This window comes from Solanum dulcamara, chromosome 11, assembly GCF_947179165.1.
Source record: "Solanum dulcamara chromosome 11, daSolDulc1.2, whole genome shotgun sequence".
NCBI classification, from domain to species: domain Eukaryota; kingdom Viridiplantae; phylum Streptophyta; class Magnoliopsida; order Solanales; family Solanaceae; genus Solanum; species Solanum dulcamara.
In genome coordinates this window covers 47,296,262-47,309,502 of record NC_077247.1, presented here as the reverse complement: position 1 = coordinate 47,309,502, position 13,241 = coordinate 47,296,262, and the positions used below count along the sequence as shown (strand labels likewise).

At 33.7% G+C, this 13,241-nt stretch overlaps 3 protein-coding genes across 7 annotated transcripts; 1 reads left to right on the top strand and 2 right to left on the bottom strand.

The window, feature by feature from the left end:
- Nucleotides 1-2,685: 2,685 nt before the first annotated feature.
- On the bottom strand, nt 2,686-7,038 carry LOC129873061 (uncharacterized). Of its 5 annotated transcripts, none has more exons than XR_008762642.1 (5): nt 6,902-7,038; nt 5,963-6,775; nt 3,611-5,375; nt 3,260-3,541; nt 2,686-3,178 (listed from the first exon to the last, which is right to left on the bottom strand). XR_008762642.1 is itself a non-coding variant. In XM_055948059.1 (4 exons), the coding sequence occupies exons 1-2, from the start codon at nt 6,800-6,802 to the stop codon at nt 5,722-5,724; spliced, it is 735 nt and encodes a 244-aa protein (XP_055804034.1). In that variant the 5' UTR covers nt 6,803-7,038; the 3' UTR covers nt 2,686-3,178; nt 3,260-3,541; nt 3,611-5,721. The 5 variants fall into 5 exon arrangements, 2 of the variants coding, with proteins under 2 accessions (XP_055804034.1, XP_055804035.1); XR_008762644.1 differs by having other exon boundaries at nt 3,611-5,318; XR_008762643.1 differs by having other exon boundaries at nt 3,611-6,368; nt 6,715-6,775.
- Nucleotides 7,039-8,880: 1,842 nt separating this feature from the next.
- On the top strand, nt 8,881-12,167 carry LOC129874827 (pentatricopeptide repeat-containing protein At5g46100). Its single transcript, XM_055950197.1, has 3 exons — nt 8,881-9,134; nt 10,035-11,870; nt 12,078-12,167. The coding sequence occupies exon 2, from the start codon at nt 10,183-10,185 to the stop codon at nt 11,620-11,622; it is 1,440 nt and encodes a 479-aa protein (XP_055806172.1). The 5' UTR covers nt 8,881-9,134; nt 10,035-10,182; the 3' UTR covers nt 11,623-11,870; nt 12,078-12,167.
- A 21-nt stretch (nt 12,168-12,188) lies between these two features.
- LOC129874828 (protein DMP6) lies at nt 12,189-13,033 on the bottom strand. Its single transcript, XM_055950198.1, has one exon. The coding sequence runs from the start codon at nt 12,896-12,898 to the stop codon at nt 12,269-12,271; it is 630 nt and encodes a 209-aa protein (XP_055806173.1). The 5' UTR covers nt 12,899-13,033; the 3' UTR covers nt 12,189-12,268.
- Between the last annotated feature and the right edge of the window lie 208 nt (nt 13,034-13,241).

Sequence of the window (13,241 nt, the reverse complement as noted above, 5' to 3'; positions counted from 1 at the left end):
ACGATTTCTGGTCATATTTATGCAATGGCTTTAAATTGTTTTTTGTCATTATGAAAAAAGAGCCATAATGAAGATTTCTTGATCTGCAAATAATCCAAGTCATTGGTTTTTTGGATGTGAAGATGGTCGGATATGATTTCATTTTATATAACTATTTTTTGTTTAAATTCTAATATTCAAGATTTAATTTTTATGGTTATTTTGTTCTTCGTAAATAGACTAGATGTAAGCTTTTTAGGTGGTGTGAAATTGATTATACTGAACATGTTAGAATTGCGATTTCGAGATTATAAAAGAGGATAAAAAAGCATGATAAAGAAAAGAAAACGATCAAGAGGAATGTCACGACCCAAAATGGGTCGTGAGTGGCACCCACACTTAACCTCCTAGGTGGGAGAACCAATGATATAAACCCCAACTAATACTAATAATGCGGAAGCTCAAATAAATACGTTTTCCCCAAAACCTGAAAGTCATCACATGGAGGACATCTAAATTCTAAAACTAAGTCTCGAATTATCAAACACCAAATAAATAACATAACGTATCCAAAAACTAAGGACGTCATGCCATGACAAGAGATTCCATCGCCAGCTAGAAGGATAGCTCACCCTGAAATCTTATGAACTGGAGACTGACTAGAGCTGAGGTCGAGTCAAAACCGATGGAAGACTCGCTGCACTCCACAAATAAAACAAGAAAAGATACAAGTAGGGGTCAGTACAGGACAATATGTACTGAGTAGGTATCATCGGCCGACTCAAAATAGGAATCAATATGCAATAAGTAATAGCGGGAAATCAATCGTAACACTTAACAGGTGGCAACCAACAAGATCAAGATCAAGTGACAACACAATGAACCATTTCATAACCAATCAACAATATTAAGATCACACATGAGGACTCAAGCCTCCATATCACACCCTTTTGGAAAATGAGTTATTGGAGATTGGGTAGTATTAAGTCATTTTAATTTATTTTCCTTTAATATTACCGTGCCGAAACGTGACACCTGATCCAAATATACCGTGTCGGAACGTGACACCCGATCCAAATATACTGTGTCGGAACGTGACACCCGATCCAAATATACTATGTCAGAACGTGACACCCGATCCAAATATACCGTGTCGAAACGTGACACCCGATCCAAATATACTGTGTCGGAACGTGACACCCGATCCAAATATAATTAATTTATCATTCTTCATGATTACATTCCACTTCATTAACAATATTTCATCAAGCCTTCTTTAGTCAAGGCACCATTTTTGATAGGGCAAGTTCAAGATTATGGATTTCATGGCCTCGGGATTTCAGACCAATCACAACAACATATCAACCATCCAAACCACAACAATTAAATGCGTAGTAAATTTCACACATTACTCAATGAATATCAATCACTATTAAGAGTCTATCTATGATATAGAATAAAAACCATAACCTACTTCAACCGAAGAACCGAAGTAAAATAAGCTAATCCACCAATGTCTTTCCTTTCTTCAATGCCTCAGACCAATTTCAATCTATCAAATATATAATATTTATAAGTAAACTAATTCGTAAACACCAATATCATATATATGTTTAACCTAGACCCAATAACTCATCCAATTCTATAGTCACGTTCCTAATCTTGATGACACTTAACATGTCAACTCCCATATTTTATGAATTTCAAAACTAGGGTTAAACCTCAATTAAATTAAATAATCACTTTTAAACTTGAGCCTCTCGTAACGCTTCCGAATGATCAAAATATGTTCAAATACATAATTTTCATAAGAATACGAATCCAATGACACCCATATAGCTATATTTATTTTCGGATTAAAAATTGGGTCAAAAAGTCGCCTCGAGTCATTGAAGTCAAATCTGAATTTTCTTTCCGATTATGTTCACTCATGATAAAATAAATTCACATGTCAAATTTCAGCTAAAACGGATCGTTATTTGACCCCAAATCAAGATTTTATGTGAAGAACCCTAGGGTCATATTTCTTTATTTTAGCATTATTTCTCCACCAATATACCCTAAAAATATGTTCATAATCGCATAAAAATTTAGTGGAAAGGATGAGAATAATTACCTTGACGCTTTGGAATGAAAATTCCTATTTTTCTCTTCTCCTTTATTTTTCTTTTTCCCTTTCTTTTCTTTCTTCCTCCATATTTTTTTCCCCAGCTTTTGATTCTGTTCGTCGTATGCTTTCTCGTTGTTGTCGCCTGTTAGGGTTTGGCTCATTTTTCTTTTCTTAATTAATTGTGTATCAAAATTAATAAACCCCATCCTTTTTCTTTAATAATTGGTATAGAGTATTAATTAAATTAACACTTTAACTCACTAATTAAATAAGTTATTTAAATTCACCCCTCAACTAAATAATCATAGTTATTGAATATTCCAAAATACCCATTAAAAATTTACGGAATGAGTCTTTTATAAAATAAAAAGCCCTAGTATTCAAAACGACCTAAAGGGTCTTTACAGCAATATCGAATTTTGCTGATCATTGTGATACTATGTTGGATCTCTATAGAGTTCTTTATCTAGTAATTGTTATGTATGTAGATTTTAGGGATCATTTTGCCCACAATGTAGTTTTCTTTTGGGGTTGGTGGTTGTTTATATCTATTGTAATCAAGCAAATTACTTTAATTTGAAAACAATATCTTTAGCTTTAATTTGGAACATATGTTTCATCACTTCAATATAGGCACTAGCACCACAATTTGCACACAAAAAAGCCCATACGCACATGCTAAACTAGCTTTACAAAGCGTCAACTTAACATACATAAACTAGCTTTGCAAGAACCACAATGACATCTAAAGGCTTGTTTAAAGGCAAACATACATCAAAATAATTCAAAATGCATCATAATAATGAGTGATTGAAGTATGCCTTTACAAAATACGCAAAAATACGATCAACAGTGTTTTTCACCATGAAGCCACCGCTAACAACTGTTGAACTCTTAAGGAACCCACTTGGATTTGATTTGCAATTTTTTTTGCTGTGACATTAGTTGAAGTTGGTTTCCAGTCATAGTATTTTTTCCTTTCCATTTCAAATCAGATGGTTTGAACCCAAGGTCAACATTTGTTTATGATGCATTCTTTAATGCTGCTTGAGACCCACTTGAGATAACTCTTTCACTTGGTCTTTCAGGCTGCATTATTGTTTTATATTATTCATCACTATAGATAAATAAAGATATAAAAGAATCAGGCATGTAAAAGTATATACATACATTAACGACTTGTCTTCCAGATTGTGTATTTGTGTAAACACCAAATTTCACATTTCTTGTTCTTTTTCTTCCAACTGAAGAAGTTGTAGCCTTTGCAGTTGAAGAACTATTTGGTTGTTGCCTCTTATTTCCTATTACTCTTGAGGTTTCTGGACATAAAAAAGAGGAATGTTGAGTGTCTGGCTGATTCATTGATGGTTGTGAAGACTGCTGAGTGGACTGTAAAGGCAGTTGAGTGGGTTGTGAAAACTGTCGAATGGATTGTGAAGGTTGTTGAGTGGCCTGTTAATCAAGGAAGAAAATTAGAAATCTAAAATAATCATAAGACAATAGAAATGTCATAATTCTTACCACTGATTTACAGCTTCTTTTGTTATGCCCAACTTGATGGCATTTGGAACATGATATTTTCACTCCATTCTTTGATTCTTTCCCCCACTTCTTTTTTCTTGGTTCATCTTTATCTTTTCTTCTACATCTGATTGGCCTTTCAGGCATTGGCTTCACTTCAGGAGGCTCAATTGGTGGTTATTGATTTCAGGCCACATTGCCATATTAGACATAGGTTGTAAGAAGTACTTATAAGCACGTAGGAATATTTTTTTTTTGTACCAATGCTCCACATAATCTTCTGATTCTTACCCAATGTGATACAAAACAGAAACTAAATATTGGCAAGGAATACCTCTCAATTGCCACAACTTGCAGCTACATGTCTTGTTAACTATGTCAATTATGTGTGTATATTTTCCTTCTTGGATCTCAAATCCAATGTTATGATTCCAATTCACCTTTAGTTTCCTACCAATTTCTTTATTTTCTTCTAAAACTAGTCTTGCCATGGGTGAAATATCATTAATCCAAGTATCTGCAAACTTAATCATATCTCCATACCTATCCATCATTTTGTGCCTAATATCTTCAAGGATACTAATCACAGATTTGTGTCTAGGATCAGTAATTCATGAATTAAATATTTCACACTTGGATCTTTCACGAAATACAGCCTTATACCGATATTCTTTGTTATAAACAAGCAATGACGCACATATTTTCTCACCAAGTTTTCCTATATATGCCAACTCACCTTTCAATTTTACCTCAAAATTAGCTTTGGCACACCTCCAAAATGCTTTTCTCCCAAAACTTTAGTTAATTAAGTGTAACAAAAACTTCAGTCAAGTGTAATCAAAACTTCAGTTAAGTGTAACCAAAACCTTAGTTAAGTGTAACAATAGTTTCAGCAGTCAAGTGTAACAAAAACCTGCAACAGTTAAGAGACACTAACTTCAAAAGCTTCAGCAGTTAAGTATAAGAAATAAACTTCAGTCAAATGTTAGGACACAAAAATTTCAATGAAGTGTAAGAGACAAAACTTAGCAGTTAAGTGTAACTAAAACTTTAGTTAACCAAAACTTTAGTTAAGTGTAATCAAAACTTAAATTAAGTGTAACAATAGTTTCAGCAGTCAAGTGTAACAAAAACCTGCAACAGTTAAGAGAAAGAAACAAAAACTTCGGCAGCTAAGGAAGTAAGGTTAGAAATTGTGAAGTAAGGTGACCCAAAGCTGTCCATAAGTTGTCCCTGAAGCTGTCCAAATTTAGTGTAGTTTCTAATGTACAGACTTAGTTTAGTTTCTAATGTCCAGACTTACTTTAGTTTCTAATGTCCAGATTTAGTTTAGTTAAGAAAGTTTAGATTTACTGTAGTTTCTAGGTATAACTGAGACTAAGATTTACTAAACTAAAATGAGACAGAACTAATCCACAACTGAAATGAGATAAAACTAAAATGAGACTGAACTAAAAGAAAATCTTGAATAATTCAGTGAAAAGAGATAGAAAATTGAGATAAAATGAGAAAGAATAAATACCTTTTGCATGTCAGACATGATTGTTATGCTATTTCCATCACCAAGTTGCAAATCTTGAATAAGATAGCTTAAGAACTAACCGCAAGAGTGCTTAGTTTCTTGATCAACCATTGCTCAAGCTATTGGATAGATTTGTTGGTTTTCATTTTTTCCAACAGCCACTAATAATTCTCCTCTCCAAGCACCCTTCAGAAAACAGCCATCCAGCCCTATAATCTTCCTACAACCTTCTAACCAGCCATTCTTCAATGCAGCAAAGCATACATAGAAATATTTAAACAAGTGTTTGCCAGAAACTGTATCATTATCAGTTCTCAACCAACAAGAAGTTCCAAAATTTGAACTCTTGATCATATCAGCATAGTCTAACAACTTTGAAAACTCAAACTTTCAATCCCTCGTAAACTTGGAAATAACATTTTGTTTTGCTCTATAACATATTGATCTTCCCACTTTTAGTCCCCATTCTTTTTTTATTGTTGCCTGAAGCTTATGAACCCTAATGTCAGAATGAGATATTATTCTATTCCTCATCTTCATTTTCACATACTTTGCTGAGCACAATTTGTTCATGTTTTTTGTAAGACATCTATGAGCAGGATAGTATTTTTTTCACAAAAAAATTTCCTGTATCTTTATCCAAGCTTGCAAACAGTTCCAAATTACAATTTCCAATACATCTCACCCTTACTCCATGAGGTTCATTGGTTTTAATCTTTAATTGAACTTTATGTTGAATAGCATAATCAGCAACAACATTTATAAACTGATTTGCACTCTCAAATATCATACCCAATTCAAAGAAAGAAATGGAACAAGAAGAATCATACCTCAATTTGTTGCTTTTTCTTCTTGAAGGTAAATCCACACCTGGTTGTGCTAACACATCAAGTTCTTCACCACTATTTTCACTTGGTTCATCTGATGAATCAATAAACTCTTCATCACCTTCCAATCTACCATTGTATTTAGTTGCCTTGTTGTTGAAATTATTCTCAAATCCCTTATCTATACCAGCTTCTCCAAGCTCGATTTCTTGCTGTTTGGAAGTTCTTTTAGATCTCTTTTTTCCTTTTCCAGCTTCACTTCTTTTTTCTTCTCTAAGTTTTTCTCTAAAAACTCGCAATTCTTCATCAAGTTCACTATCATCCTCTTCTGGAACATCATTTAAGTCTTCCTCTTCAAAGTTAATAGAATCACTACTTTCTTCTTCTTCAGAAAGTTGTTCAACTCCACCTGCCTCATTTATATTTATATCATCCTCAAGATGTGAAACCTTAGATATTTCTTCATTATTTTTTTCACCAGAAAATGGTCCCAAAGAAGTTGTGGCCCCCCTCTTTAACAATCGCATGTTTCGGGAATATCTTAAAAGACGACCCACTCCACAAATCTTTAACAAAATTATATAGTTGTCTGTCACTTTCTAACTTGACAAATCTATGGGTAATAGGATCTTCGGTATAAAAATCTTCAATTTCATCATAGCCAATATCTTTTGCATAAGATTTCAGCTCGGTCAAAGAGAAGTGGTCCTTGTCTATGTAAAATAAACAATTTTTCAATTTCAAAATATACTGACCTTTATAAAAACGACCTCCATGGTGAAAAACAGCTATAAGATGACCCATATATGACTGAAGCTGTAAAAAAAGTGATGTTACATTCATGGTGACAAAAACCTTACACCTTCTATCAAAAATAAACTTTCAAAAGGGAAAAATCGAACTATCTGGACTAACTAGAGGAAGAACAACAAGAAGACATACAAAAGATGAGAGCTTCGACCACAAATCTTCACAATTTCACGTCGGAATTGCCAATAAATTAGGCTAGGGCTTTTCCGTCTGATTATAGTGAAAGAAGAGTAATGGGTCTAGGCTTCGATCCTACTCTTTTATTTCCTTTATTTTCTTTGTTATTTTAATTATAAAAATACAAGTAAAGTTTTTATTACGCGGCAACCACTTAGTGGATAAAATATCCACGTGGGAGCGTGTGTATGTAGTTGGATTCGCGTGTTTTTTTATTAATGAGTTGAATAGTTAAAATGTCTACTTGTACACTATTAAAATTGAAGGTTCAACCTAAAATTTGAAGCCAAATTTAAAAGCCAATTTATGTATTATGCCTTTTTTATTTTACTATAGAAATCAAATATATGATAGTCTCCAAGGTTGCCAACGAGGTTATGTGGCCCAAAAATTCTCTAGAAATAATTGGATGTAGTTTCGTTGATGCAAATGTCAATATAACACCCCCTAAAATGTTGTATGTGGTGTTTCAATTCTCGATGAAAATGATACTGTTTTTGTATTTTGGGCATAACTTCTTATAAAATAGTCCACATTAGGTGATTCAAATTTATGAATAACTCCAACGGCATTACCTACAATTTTCATGTACCATATCTTAATATTTGGAGGATACGTAGGTCAAATAAATTAATTTTTGCAAGACATGGTGATGTGATGAAATAGAGTGTTTGTAGAAAAAAAATTATATCTCACGATAGGATGCTCCAAATCAGTGATTCTTGAAGTACATTAAAGAATACGTCTAGATCTACAATTCATATGAAGACATCAAATCCTAATTATCTTACAAAAAAGGCATTCCGTTAAAGAAAGGTCCATCTTACCAACCATGAAAAGATCTAACACATGGACATGATTATTAGTCTAAGTGAAAATTTGTTCAAATATATTATAAATTATGCGTTTTGTTATAGTATTTTTTATGAAATAATTATTGTGTATCCTTTATTTATATAGTAGATAATTTAATATACACAAAACTTAATGTATACATGTAAAAATAATTCATCAATTTTTTAAGTATAAAGTTTATTTTCACAATCTAAGAAGAAAATTGGACGAAATCTTAGATAGAATTGTAGCATAAGATTAAATATTATTTATTTTAATTGTAAAACTATATAGTTCCAACTTCTTGTGTTAGTACATCTTGTATGCATTGAACAAACTAAATAGTGATAAGTATTTTATACTAAATTTCGTAAAAGAAATTCTGTAGTCCATTAAAATTGCTTATACTCTTAATCTTGATATAATTATTATTAATTGTATAAGTTTTTCATTATTTTGATCTATTAACTTGATTAATTGGACAATGACAATGTACATTGAAGAAATTATAATTAGTTGATAAAATTCATATCTTGATTTAGAAATTAATATAATAACCCTTTATGATATAAATTTTGATATGTAAATTTGACTCATCCTTCACATAAAATACGTCACAAAAATCTATTAAAAAGGAATTTTTTTGAATATAACCATTCAAAAATACCTTAATTATACTCCATAGCTATAATTTGCTAATTACAATTCATAGCTATAGATATAGTAGCGTTTGTATAATTCAATATACAATTCGCAGTTTTTGTATAACGTTTGTATATTTTACTATATAATTCATACACAACGTTTGTATAATTCACTATACTATTTGTAGTATTTGTATGTTTCGTTATACAATTTGATTCGTACACAACATTTGTATAAATCGCGCGAATTATACAAAACTCAACTGTATAATCGTGCGAAGTATACAAAACTCAAACTGTAATTACAACTAGATGTTTGTCGCAAACTATAATTAATTTAAACTATAGCTATGTTAGCTAATTAATTAGTGTATGTTTACTTATCTACCTAATTTTTCCTTAAAAAAAAGCTATAAATCAAATTGTCAATAATAAAAACCTAGCATATTTCCATCCTTGTCGATTAAATTTTTATATCTAGGAATTGCTAGTCGTTTATATTATGGAATTGATTCGCCAACATATACATGAAGCGGCACTAGCTTTCTGAATACTTTACCGTGGGAAGCTGAAGCCGCTCGACTCTCCGTCGCCGTCGCCGGAGACGGAATTTATTGGCAGCGAAGGCGAGACGAGAAGACCGAAATGGTGTGAAGCTGTTTTGATCAAAGAGAAGATAAACTAGTAAATGAACAAAACTGACAGAAGAGGTAATTCTTAACTCAACTGCCTGCTATTATTATATTACCTGAAATCACTGTGAATTCGAAAGCTGGTCGGATATTTATTTGTATGAGAATGTGGAACTTAGTGGAAGTAATAACTGAAACGAGGTGCGAAAATAATGCAGGTAAGGTGTTTGTCGAAATGCTTGATATACTGATTTCGAGGTGTTTGTTGCTTTATACTCAATTTCTTGTAGTGGATTAGGAATTGTATCTTCTCTTTTTAGATGTTCTCATTTCTATCTCAAATGGGCTCAAGTTGGGTAAGCAAGAATAAAAACAGAAAGTGGAAAAACTTTTAAACTCTAGTTTCTAAAATTTGACATTTCTTTCTTTTTTGGATGTCAACTGAATGCATTAATAATATTTTCTTAGCTTTACTTTCTTTGTTTCTTACACTATAATTTGGTTTGGTGTATGATGAAGTAAGTTTGCTGTTTTCACTCTTTTTCGACTCCTATAAGGCTATAACACTGAAAATTCTAAATTCTTTAGTCCTTTTCTCGAGCATTAGCAGTTTAGCACGAATACACTCATGCTCTCCTTTTTTGTTTTCACTATGGTATCTCTCTGGTTAGTGGCAGATCAACATTAAAGGCACTTGTGCACCCACTGCCTTAATCTTGATTCACCCCATTATGCTTTGTTTATCCATCTAAAGGTTAAAGCTTTGATCAAAATTTCTCTTTTTTGCTTTGAATATGAAAAATTCATTAGTTTGATATTCCTGTACCAGTGTATTTTGAGCTTAAATTTTAGTTTTGTAGATGACATAAACTCGTTTGATGCAATGCCTGCTAGAAAATCTTGTGATTTTAGCATTTCTGTAGCTGGTAACAGGGTTGAAAATATTAGACCCTAATGAATTTTCTATTGAAATTACAGTTTCTCAGATTCAGTATTATCGGCAAGAAGCATTGTTATTGTTACAAGTTACAACTTTAATCAGTGTAAAGCTAATGATATTAGCTAAAATTTGGGGCACATATTTCTGGAAAGGGGATTGCAGCATTTGAAGAGAAGTGTTGAGCTGATGGGTAGCAAGATACCAATCAAATGGCCAAGAGAAGTCACAGCGGCTTTTGTTGAACAGCTGATTCGAGCAGAAAAAGATTTACAAAAAGCGGTTCTTATATTTGATGCAGCAACAGCAGAGTACTCTAATGGCTTCCGGCACGATCATAGCACATTTGGTCTCATCATCTCGAGATTGCTTTCTGCAAATCATTTTAATTTAGCTGAGGAAATGCTTGTCAGAATGAAGGATGAAAGCTGTAAGATTACTGAGGATATATTCCTCTCAGTCTATCGAGCCTATGGGCGGGTTCACAAGCCACTTGAGGTGATCAGGGTTTTTCAAAAGATGAAGGAGTATGATTGTGAGCCAACCCAGAAATCGTATATTACAGTGTTCTCTGTACTTGTTGATGAAAACCGATTAAAAACTGCTTATAGGTTTTATCGTTACATGAGGGGGGTGGGCATTCCACCTTGTGTTGCTTCGCTTAATATTTTGATTAAAGCTCTCTGCAAGAACAGTGGAACAATGGATTCTGCTTTTCGTATTTTTCGTGAGATGCCCAAGCGCGGATTTACACCTGATTCCTATACATATGGGACTCTCATCAATGGGCTTTGCAGATTGGGCAAGGCCTCTGAAGCAAAAGAACTTCGGATGGAGATGGAAGCAAATGGTTGTTCGCCTACTGTAGTCACCTATACTTGTTTGATTCGTGGCTTTTGCCAGTCAAATAAGTTGGATGAAGCCATGACATTGCTTGAGGACATGAGGAGCAAAGGTATTGAGCCCAATGTGTTCACTTATAGTTCTTTGATGGACGGTCTTTGTAAGGGTGGACGTTCCTCTGAAGCAATGGAGTTATTACAGATAATGATTCATGAACATAAGATTCCAAATATGATAACTTACAGTACCTTAATTCACGGACTTTGTCGAGAAGGTAAAATTGGAGAAGCCTTAGAGATTTTTGACAGGATGAAACTTCAGGGATGTAAACCTGATGCAGGGTTATACTGGAAAGTCATCAATGGCTTTTGTGAGAATAACAAGTTTCATGAAGCAGCCAACTATCTTGATGAAATGATCCTTAGTGGAATATCTCCAAACAGATTAACTTGGAGCTTGCATGTGAAGATCCATAATGCAGTAGTCCGAGGCCTGTGTGCTGTGAATGATCCGAAGCGAGCTTTTCAATTATATTTAAGCATGCGCACCAGAGCCATCTCAGTTGAAGCCAAGTCTTTTGAGACTTTAGTCAACCATTTCTGCAAGAAAGGAGATGTGCACAAGATTGCTCGTATTGTCGAGGAAATGTTGACTGATGGATGCATTCCAGATGAACAAACATGGGCTGTTGTGGTGGGTGGATTTTGGGATAGAAGGAAAGTAAGGGAAGCAGCTGATTCGGTACAGGCTGATCTGATGTGTAAACATATGGATCTTGAGACTTGATGTCTTATTCAAGTTTCTGATTATGATCGCAATGCCTTTTTTAATCCATGTGAATGTCAAGCCAAAATAATCTGGTTTTATGCATTGCTTCACCTTCTAAGAAGATTTTTGGTAAATCATAACATAGTGGGTGTCTGTTGTATTTACTTTTTTTTTTTCATGAGTATTTGGTGCAAAGCTAAGATTATTCCATGGCAACCTGGAACTCAAAGGTTCAAGTTGCAGTTCAATCTTTGCAGTGCACAGTGGTAAGTGTTCAGATACTATATTCCTTAATACCCTAAAATATGGAGTTTCTTGGACTTAGTATTTTTAATGAAGTGCTTATGATATATTAACATTTATATGGTTAAGCACAATCTTTAATTCTAGCATGTTTCCTTCAGAATTTTGAATTATGACTCTTTTTGCATATTAAAAATGCACTTGTTGATCTCTGACTTTCTGGACTACAGATTATCTTCAAATTCCATGAAATTCGCTGGTTAATCATTTACAGCTTCATCTGGCAAGTTAAGTCAAAGGCCATAGAAATTGTTACATTTTTACATGAACGGAAAGACCAATAAAAAGCATGAATCTCAATTTGAATGTAAAAGAAGATGAGGATACACATGCAACAAGTCTCTGGGAACAAACATATTAGTTAGCAAGTGAGGGGGAAGCCAATGCCATGACGTTGCGTAGGAAACACAACAAACAACATACTGCAGATGACCCCAATTGCAACAGGCAGATCTGTAAGCAGTTCCTGTGTTTCATGTGAAGGTGTTGGGTAGAAACAATTTACCACATTCTGATCAAACAACGCAACAGCTGCAAAAACCAATATTGACATGATGGCATGCATGAAATCTATAAATTTCAGCTTGTACTTTGCTGCGACTTCCGATGGGAGAATTGCTGATCCATCAATTATCCACAAGCCACGCAATGTGGCAAACCCATAGCAAACATTTCCTTTTTGATCCTTGAAACTGTCAGTGAAGCTCAATAGGAAACATGACAGTCCACAAAGTGCTACAAGAGCAGCAGTCAAGGATCGGCCAACCACATCACACTCCCCTTGGTTTGTGAATATGGGTGATAAAAATTGAAAAGCAAGAACTGACCCAGTAGGCAGAAGATTGGCAAGATGGGCAGTGCTTTTGAATGTCTGGCTTATTGCCTGTTGTATCAGGTTTTTCTCCACTTCAGGCAGTTCTGATTTTTCAAGCAGGGGAGCTTTCTCTTCATCAAGATTCCGGGGTATCTCATTATCCACCTTAATCTCCATAGCCTTGAAGTCTTTAGTTGATAACTATAAATTTTATATCTTCTCAAATGTGTGTTAGAATGTTTATTGTTTGAGGATATATTTATACCTAAAGGGATATAAAATAGAGTGCACATTGGTTAATGATGCCTTGCAAGAAAGAAAAACAGAAGCAACTCTTCTCCGGTATTCCAGGTTTAGAGTTTCAGTTACCATTTGGTGCCAGATAGTTGCATAAAATATTTAAAAAGTTTCCTTTACGGTTATGGAACTAAAATTTTAGAAATTGAGTTGTTTCTGGATATCGATTTTTAACTGAATTATTTCCTTTTACTTGGTCTTCTGTTATAAAAAAGAAAATCAC